This window comes from Doryrhamphus excisus, chromosome 2 (genome assembly GCF_030265055.1).
Source record: "Doryrhamphus excisus isolate RoL2022-K1 chromosome 2, RoL_Dexc_1.0, whole genome shotgun sequence".
NCBI lineage: Eukaryota > Metazoa > Chordata > Actinopteri > Syngnathiformes > Syngnathidae > Doryrhamphus > Doryrhamphus excisus.
Window position 1 is genome coordinate 4,471,455 of NC_080467.1, and position 10,017 is coordinate 4,481,471.

At 42.3% G+C, this 10,017-nt stretch overlaps 1 protein-coding gene across 1 annotated transcript; it reads right to left on the reverse strand.

Annotated features, from left to right (window-relative positions):
- Nucleotides 1-3,197: 3,197 nt before the first annotated feature.
- On the reverse strand, nt 3,198-7,517 carry cbr1 (carbonyl reductase 1). Its single transcript, XM_058051976.1, has 7 exons — nt 7,402-7,517; nt 6,916-7,030; nt 6,646-6,815; nt 5,648-5,755; nt 5,359-5,567; nt 3,523-3,576; nt 3,198-3,456 (listed from the first exon to the last, which is right to left on the reverse strand). The coding sequence occupies exons 2-7, from the start codon at nt 7,026-7,028 to the stop codon at nt 3,283-3,285; spliced, it is 828 nt and encodes a 275-aa protein (XP_057907959.1). The 5' UTR covers nt 7,029-7,030; nt 7,402-7,517; the 3' UTR covers nt 3,198-3,282.
- Between the last annotated feature and the right edge of the window lie 2,500 nt (nt 7,518-10,017).

Below are 10,017 nucleotides of genomic sequence, written 5' to 3' on the forward strand. Positions count from 1 at the left end.
TAGGAGGGGGATGATACATGTTTTAGGAGATAACGATACATGCTTTAGGAGGGGACAATACGTGCTTTAAGAGGGGACGATATGTGCTTTAAAAGATAAGATACATGCTTTAGGATGGGACGATATGTGCTTCAAGATTACGATACATGCTTTAGGAGGAGACTACACGTGCTTTAAGAGGGGACGATATCTGTGTTAAAAGATTACAAAACATGCTTTGGGGGTGACGATACATGTTTTAGGAGGGGACGATACATGCTTTAGGAGGGGACAATACGCACTTTAAGAGGGGATGATATGTGTTTTAAGAGATTTCGATACATGATTTAGGAGGGGACGATACGTGCTTTAAGAGGGACGATATGTGCTTTAAGAGGGGACGATACTTGCTTTAAAAGGGGGCAATATGTGCTTTAAGAGATTACAATAAATGCTTTAGGAGGGGACAATACGTGCTTTAAGAGGGGACGAACTATGCTTTAAGATTACAATACATGCTTTAGGAGGGGACAATACATGCTTTAAGAGGGGACGATCTGTGCTTTAAGATCACGATACATGCTTTAGGAGGGGACGATACATGCTTTAGGAGGGGACAATATGCGCTTTAAGAGGGGACGATCTGTGCTTTAATATTACGATATATGCTTTAGGAGGGGACGATACGTGCTTTAAGAGATTACCATACATGCTTTAGGAGGGGACAATACGTGCTTTAATAGATGACAATAAATGCTTTAGGGGAGGACGATATCTGCTTTAAGAGGGGACGATCTGTGCTTTAAGATTACGATACATGCTGTAGGAGGAGACGACACATGCTTTAAGAGGGGACGATATGTGCTTTAAGAGATTACGATAAATGCTTTGGAGGGGCAATACGTGCTTTAGGAGGGGACGATATGTGCTTTAAGAGATTATGATACATGATTTAGGAGGGGACAATACGTGCTTTAATAGGGGACAATATGTGTTTTAAGAGATGATGATAAATGCTTTAGGAGGGGACGATACTTGCTTTAAGAGGGGACGATATGTGCTTTAAGAAATTACGATACATGCTTTAGGACAGGACGATACGTGCTTTAAGAGGGGACAATATGTGCTTTAAGAGATTACAATACATGCTTTAGGAGGGGACAATACGTGCTTTAATAGGGGACGATATGTGCTTTAAGAGATGATGATAAATGCTTTAGGAGGGGACGATATGTGCTTTAAGATTACGATACATGCTTTAGGACAGGACGATACGTGCTTTAAGAGGGGACAATATGTGCTTTAAGAGATTACAATACATGCTTTAGGAGGGGACAATACGTGCTTTAATAGGGGACGATATGTGCTTTAAGAGATGACGATAAATGCTTTCGGAGGGGACGATTCTCGATTTAAGAGGGGACGATATGTGCTTTAGGAGATGATGGTAAATGCTTTAAGAGGGGACGATATGTGCTTCGAGAGTTTACAATACATGCTGTAGGAGGGGACAATGCATGCTTTAAAAGGGACGATAATTGCTTTAAATGATAAGTTACATGCTTTAGGAGGGGACGATGCGTGCTTTAAGAGGAAGATATGTGCTTTAAGACATTATATATATATATATATACACATATATATATATATATATATATAGCCACATGGGTTGCTCTAAATATTCATCTTGAGCTTTATTAGCATTTAGCAGTGACACAAAGCTTTTCCTGAATAACACACAAACACAACTTGACTGGCACAGTGTAAATGTAAAAACAATATAACAAGTTATTTTTAATGAGAGGGCTTCTATTTGTTCTACTACCGTGAGAGATGTGCAACACAAAGTATAAACCTTCTGTCCAATGACCTGTTGTAATACCTGTACTGACCTGAGAGAGGCGCCAGTGTATCAACGGGTCCTCAGACTACTGGGAGTCAGCTCGCTTCCTGATAATCGTTCCTAGCAAGACTAGTCCATGTTGCTGTGATTGTACTTCCCAAAGTGTCCACTAGAGTGTGCTGTTTCACAGCGAGTCCAACACCCATCAATCATGTCGTCTATTGGTTTGTTGATTTATTGTATTTTGGTGATGTTGTCAGAATAATTACTTTACTAGTAAAAAAAAAAAGTGTGTGCATGTTTTGTGCAGTTGAATAAAACAAAAAGTGCTGACCCTTTTTACTGTTATGTCACTTTTCATTTCATCCCTTAGCTTAGCTGACATTTCTTGTGACATTTAATCGCTAAGCTTTAGCGTCAAGCCAACAGCGGCTAAGTCCCAACAAGCACATTGGCTATAAATGGCAGCAGAGGTCAACAATTGTGTTAAAGGTCGTTTGAAAGGCGGATGGATGGATGTGATAAGACAGTGAGGATTTATTGATGTATAGTGAAGTACTCCAAAGGAATTTTTTTTCCCAGCTGCAGGATCAATGGCGGGATTGGGATGCTGCAGCGAGCGATGACATGATGGTCAGTGTGATGATCACAGGCGGTGTTTGTGTTGGCGGAAGCTTCCATTGTTGTCCCGGCATTGAATCAGTGTTCTGTGCTGGATAAGCCACTCCTAGTATCATCACTCAAAACACCTGTCTCAGTAGTGGCCTTTTTTTCTTGCTCCATTGAAGTTCATTTGTTCTTTGTATGCAGTTCCTGATATGCGACGCTAGAGGTCAGTGCAGCAGCTTGGCTCTGAGGGTTGCAGTTGTTGTTGTTGTTGTTGTTGTTGTTGTTGTAATTTAGTGACCGTTTAGCACCTAATTAAGCCCAGTCCATGGCCCATGGCATCAGTTGACAAATATTTAACTAAAAAAATATATCATTATAAATTATGTATTATATTTATTATTATATATTTATTATATATTTTTAGATTATTTATGAAGAAAGTCAAAATATTTGAAAAATTACACACACAAAAAACAGCTGTACTTTTATGAAAAATACAGTCAAAATATGACAATAAAAAAACAAGCTTTTTGGAAATGTGCTAGCTAGCTACCTGACATGCTGCCATTTTAAGGAAGTGGAGTAGTCACATGACTATCACATGACTTCACGTTTCCTGAAGTCGCTTGGTTAAACTGTGGTACTGATAATAAATAAAAGTAGTTAATAAAATTGAAAAATATATTTTAATGAAAATAATAATAAAATAAATTATAGTATACATAATAAAATAATTATACAAAAATGCGTTGAATCATGTGACACACGTTTTATTTTGATGTTTTATTTGTATTTCAAAGCTTGTATAAAAATTGGGATCCCGAAGCTGAGTGTGAGGATTTAAGCGGCGTTCACCAGGCTTGGACCGTTTTTTCCGACACAAACTTTCCGTGGGGCGCCGTCTCACCGGCAGGAAGCAAGGCCAGGTAGACGGGCGTCACAGCGCCCTCCTCTGGAGACTTGGGGGCTTTGGGTCCGGCCATGTCTGTGCGTACCCAGCCGGGACAGCAAGCGTTGATTAGGATCTGAAAAACAAGGTTTCATGTTCGAGTGCCGTGAAGAGTCTCCTACAGAGGTCATGTGGTCTCTACCTGATCATTTGGTCTCTCTTTGGACACCCGCCTGGCGTGGATCAGGGACAGAACCTGAATTAAAAAAAAAAAATTAAGTAGGCATGATAAGCTTGTCTAAGCGTGCGGACGATACGTGCTTTAAGAGGGGACGATATGTGCTTTAAGAGGGGACGATATGTGCTTTAAGAGGGGACGATATGTGCTTTAAGAGGGGACGATATGTGCTTTAAGAGGGGACGATACGTGCTTTAAGAGGGGACGATACGTGCTTTAAGAGGGGACGATACGTGCTTTAAGAGGGGACGATACGTGCTTTAAGAGGGGACGATACGTGCTTTAAGAGGGGACGATATGTGCTTTAAGAGGGGATGATATGTGCTTTAAGAGGGGACGATATGTGCTTTAAGAGATTACAATAGATTAGGAGGGGGATGATACATGTTTTAGGAGATTACAATACATGCTTTAGGAGGGGACAATACATGCTTTAGGAGGGGACAATACGTGCTTTAGGAGGGGACAATACGTGCTTTAAGATTACGATACATGCTTTAGGAGGGGACGATATGTGCTTTAAGATTACGATACATGCTTTAGGAGAGGACGATACGTGCTTTAGGAGGGGACAATAAGTGCTTTAAGAGGGGACGAACTATGCTTTAAGATTACGATACATGCTTTAGGATATTGTCCCCTTTAGGAGGGGACAATATGTGCTTTAAGAGGGGACGATATGTGCTTTAAGATTACGATACATGCTTTAGGAGGGGACGATACGTGCTTTAAGTGGGGGCGATAAGTGCTTTAAGAGGGGACGATATGTGCTTTAAGATTACGATACATGATTTAGGAGGGGACGATACGTGCTTTAAGAGGGGACGATATGTGCTTTAAGATTACGATACATGCTTTAAGAGGGGACGATATGTGCTTTAAGATTACGATACATGCTTTAGGAGGGGACGATATGTGCTTTAAGAGGGGACAATACATGCTTTAAGATTACGATACATGCTTTAGGAGGGGACGATACGTGCTTTAGGAGGGGACAATAAGTGCTTTAAGAGGGGACGAACTATGCTTTAAGATTACGATACATAATTTAGGATATTGTCCCCTTTAGGAGGGGACAATATGCGCTTTAAGAGGGGACGATATGTGCTTTAAGATTACGATACATGCTTTAGGAGGGGACGATACGTGCTTTAAGAGGGGGCGATAAGTGCTTTAAGAGGGGACGATATGTGCTTTAAGATTACGATACATGATTTAGGAGGGGACGATACGTGCTTTAAGAGGGGACGATATGTGCTTTAAGATTACGATACATGCTTTAGGAGGGGACGATATGTGCTTTAAGAGGGGACAATACGTGCTTTAAGAGGGGACGATATGTGCTTTAAGATTACGATACATGCTTTAGGAGGGGACGATACGTGCTTTAAGAGGGGGCGATAAGTGCTTTAAGAGGGGACGATATGTGCTTTAGGAGGGGACGATATGTGCTTTAGGAGGGGGCGATAAGTGCTTTAAGAGGGGACGATATGTGCTTTAAGATTACGATACATGATTTAGGAGGGGACGATACGTGCTTTAAGAGGGGACGATATGTGCTTTAAGATTACGATACATGCTTTAAGAGGGGACGATATGTGCTTTAAGAGGGGACAATACATGCTTTAAGATTACGATACATGCTTTAGGAGGGGACGATACGTGCTTTAGGAGGGGACGATACGTGCTTTAAGAGGGGACGATATGTGCTTTAAGATTACGATACATGCTTTAGGAGGGGATGATACTTGCTTTAAGAGGCATGATAAGCTTGTCTAAGCGTTGTCCACTGCGTCTTACCGTGACCCCGATCTTGGACACGCCATACGCCGTCTCGGGCCAGCCGTCCTGCTTGTGTTCTCCTTTCTTGGCGCGGTCCACAAAACGCCGCATGAGTCCCTCCAGCTCGTCCTCTGTGATGTCCTCGCTACGGAAGCGCTCCTGCAGCTGCGGGCTGCACTGGTTCAAGCTGCGTACGCTGACGAAGCTGGACACGTTGACCACGCGGCCTGAAACGCACCGAGGACAAGGAAGAGCACTTTCAGGCTCCAGGAAAGACACGCTAAAGCTGAGACTTGAATGTTTGGACCTCCGGTCTTGACCAGAGGCAGGAAGTGGGTCAGCATGTCCTGAGTGGCGAAGAAGTTGGTCCTCAGTGTGACCTCCGCTTGGGTGCTGAACGGAGCCGTGTCCGCCACTAGACATGGAGGACAGGAAGGACACGCCATCATCCACAATCCATTTTTCTGGAGTAACATTGTTGCACAGAGGTCGAGTGGTTAGCGCGCAGAGCTCACAGCTAGTAGACATCTAGGGTTCAATTCCACCCTCGACCATCTCTGTGTGGAGTTTGCATGTTTTCTCCCACATTCCAAAAACATGCTAGGTTAATTAGCGACTCCAAATTGCGGTAGAAAATGAATACATTAATGAGTTCTCCTCCTATTTTGTGTGGAAGTGGTAACTTTTTGGCTTCTTATTTTGTCTTTTCCCACCCTTGGCCATCTCTGTGGAGTTTGCATGTTCTCCCCGTGCATGCGTGGGTTTTCTCCGGGTACTCCGGTTTCCTCCCACATTCCAAAAACATGCTAGGTTAATTAGCGACTCCAAATTGCGGTAGAAAATGAATACATTAATGAGTTCTCCTCCTATTTTGTGTGGAAGTGGTAACTTTTTGGCTTCTTATTTTGTCTTTTCCCACCCTTGGCCATCTCTGTGGAGTTTGCATGTTCTCCCCGTGCATGCGTGGGTTTTCTCCGGGTACTCCGGTTTCCTCCCACATTCCAAAAACATGCTAGGTTAATTAGCATCTCCAAATTGTCCATAGGTATGAATGTGAGTGTGAATGGTTGTTTGTCTATATGTGCCCTGTGATTGGCTGGCCACCAGTCCAGGGTGTACCCCGCCTCTCGCCCAAAGACAGCTGGGATAGGCTCCAGCACCCCCCGTGACTTTTTTCCCCCATAATATTGCAACTTCTTGATATAATATGTCAATGATATAATATGATATGATATGTCATTACATTTTTGGGTCGTGAGAGTAAGAGGATTGTCACCACTAGACTGGAGTCCAGAAGGGGCGTACCTTTAAAAGCGATGCCGGCGTTGTTGACCAGCACGTCCACGCCGCCGTACTTGTCTTTGAAGAAAGCGGCCGCCTTGGCGATGCTGCCAACATCGTTGATGTCTAGCTGATGGAAGTTGACCTTCAGTCCCTCGGAGGACAACAACGCCGCTGCGTCCTGACCCCGCCCCCTGCAGATGAAGGAAAGAATTCCAAAGTTTGGAGATCACATGCACGTGTGTATGTGTGTGTGTGTGTGTGTGTATGTGTGTGTGTGTGTGTGGGACCTACTCGTCTCTGGCCGTGAGGTAAACGTCACCCTGGAACTCCTTACAGAGCGCCTGCACGATGGCCTTGCCGATGCCCTTGTTACCACCCGTTACCACGGCAACCCTGGTCACCATTGCTGCCGCCCCCCCCCCAGGGAAAGAATAGTGTACATTCAACTTTGAACAGAGATTTTGAGTCTGAGCCTAAGCAAACATGTTCAATGAGAATGACCTTTAACCCCAACGCAAACTCGGCATTAACACACTGGTTTAGCAAAAAAACAGCTAAGTTCTAAGAGACAACATTCATTTAAAAATGTTAAACCTACAATTAAACATTTGATGACTTTACGTTTAAGTCATTTTCACATCTGGAACCTTTACCTTAGCTTAACATTACGTAACCACCAGACGAGCACGCTTTCACTTTTTAAGCAGACATTTGAAAAATGCAAATTAATTAACCATTAATCATTTCATAAATGGCGAATTAAATTAGCTTTCTTACCTTAAATTGTAGTTTTGCAGACGTAGGAGAACAAACGGTGGACAGCAACAACCAGGAAGTGAAGGCTGAATAACTGCGCGCAGCGTCGGCGCGCATACCCGGAAAAACATCTCCCCGCTCACAGCTGTCCAACACGAAAGTCCTTAAAGTGCAATAAAATGAAATTAAAAATGAAACAATTCGTTATGAACACCACTTGTGCTCCTTAGTCCTCAGTGATTTGCTAATGTTGTTTTTTATTCTTTACTTGATTGTCGCCGTGACGTCTTTAAAACCATCTAGTGATGATCAATGTTTGGCAGAATGCTGCCCTCTCCTGGACAAGTTTTGAACGTCTTTGTCTCGTTTCATCTCTTAAACAAAACCTTCACGTCAAAACTTTATTCCAAAGAACATTCACACATACAGTGGCATTTATTGACATAATATGTACAATAATTAAAGATTTATATGCAAACATTAGGCACAACAGTTAAAGGGGCAAGGTTAATAAGTAGTATCAAGTAGAAGAACATCACCAGCGGCCAGCATGTTAGTTAGTTTGTAAAGGCGGTATTTTCTGCCATTATTTAGTCATCTTGGGACACCACATCATGAATGGGAGGTTTCCCCCACCTGTCAGACAAAAAAATACCACAGAAACTTTACCGTAATTGTATTTTTTTAATTTTTGGGACTGGAACAGGCACCACCCATCCACCCAAAAAATTACCAAAAATTTATAGTTTGGAAAGGCGGTGTTTTCAAATTGTATTTCTTTATTTTTGGGACCGCAACAGGCACCCCCCCCCCCAAAAAAAAATCAAAAATGTATAATTTGTAAAGGCGATGTTTTCTGGCATTATTTAGTCATCTTGGGACACCACATTATGAATGGGAGGTTCCCCCCACCTCTCAGACAAAAAAAAATGCCACAAAAACTTTACCTTAATTGTATTTCTTTATTTTTGGGACCGGAACAGGCACCCCCCCCCCCCCCCCCCCCAAAAAAAAAAAAATTATGGCATTGTTTTGTCATCTTGGGACACCACATCATGAATGGGAGGTTTCCCCCACCTCTCAGACAAAAACAAATACCAGAAATTTTACCTTAATTGTATTTGTTTATTTTTGGGACCGGAACAGCCCCCCCCCCCCCCCAAAAAAAAAACCCAAATTTATGGCATTATTTTGTTATCTTGGGACACCACATCATGAACGGGAGGTTCCCTCCACCTCTCAGACAAAAAAAATACCACAGAAACTTTACCTTAATTGTATTTCTTTATTTTTGGGAACCGGAACAGCCCCCCCCCCCTCAAAAAAAAAGAAAATTATCAAAAATGTATAATTTGTAAAGGCGATGTTTTCTGGCATTATTTAGTCATCTTGGGACACCACATCATGAATGGGAGGTTTCCCCCACCTCTCAGACAAAAAAAATACCACAAAAACTTTACCTTAATTGTATTTCTTTATTTTTGGGACCGCAACAGGCACCCCCCCCCCCAAAAAAAAAAATCAAAAATGTATAATTTGTAAAGGCGATGTTTTCTGGCATTATTTAGTCATCTTGGGACACCACATTATGAATGGGAGGTTCCCCCCACCTCTCAGACAAAAAAAATACCACAAAAACTTTACCTTAATTGTATTTCTTTATTTTTGGGACCGCAACAGGCACCCCCCCCCAAAAAAAAAAAAATCAAAAATGTATAATGTGTAAAGGCGATGTTTTCTGGCATTATTTAGTCATCTTGGGACACCACATTATGAATGGGAGGTTCCCCCCACCTCTCAGACAAAAAAAAATGCCACAAAAACTTTACCTTAATTGTATTTCTTTATTTTTGGGACCGGAACAGGCACCCCCCCCCCCCCCCCCCCCCAAAAAAAAAATTATGGCATTGTTTTGTCATCTTGGGACACCACATCATGAATGGGAGGTTTCCCCCACCTCTCAGACAAAAAAAATACCAGAAATTTTACCTTAATTGTATTTGTTTATTTTTGGGACCGGAACAGGCACCCCCCCCCCACACACAAAAAAAAACCCCAAAATTTATGGCATTATTTTGTTATCTTGGGACACCACATCATGAACGGGAGGTTCCCTCCACCTCTCAGACAAAAAAAATACCACAGAAACTTTACCTTAATTGTATTTCTTTATTTTTGGGAACCGGAACAGCCCCCCCCCCCCCCCTCAAAAAAAAAGAAAATTATCAAAAATGTATAATTTGTAAAGGCAGTGTTTTCTGGCATTATTTAGTCATCTTGGGACACCGCATCATGAATGGGAGGTTTCCCGCACCTCTCAGACAACTTTACCTTAATTGTATTACTTTATTTTTGGGACAGGAACTGCCCTCCCCTCCCCAAAAAGGGATTATTTAATATTATTATTATTTAATATTATGAAATGGTGTCCCAGAAAAAGTGTGAAGTACAGAAAGCGGAGTCAGCAGGACAGGATTGCAGTACTATTTCCTGTTTTCTTCATCCTCCATGTCGGACTTGTGCCACCAAGACGAGCTTATGTCGTTAATGCTCTTTCTTCCAAGCATTTTCAGCATGCAGAGTGTGACAGGAAGTGCCTGTGTGGATTTCCTCTTGTCCTTATCGCCGCACAGGAAG

Coding starts and splice junctions, on each gene's coding strand:
- cbr1 (XM_058051976.1), bottom strand. CDS start 7,028: ATGGTGACCAGGGTTGCCGTGGTAACGGGTGGTAACAAGGGCATCGGC. Junction 5,568..5,647: donor GCCTCTGGTCAAGACCGGAG/GTCCAAACATTC, acceptor GGTGCGTTTCAG/GCCGCGTGGTCAACGTGTCC. Junction 3,457..3,522: donor AAGAGAGACCAAATGATCAG/GTAGAGACCACA, acceptor CTTGTTTTTCAG/ATCCTAATCAACGCTTGCTG.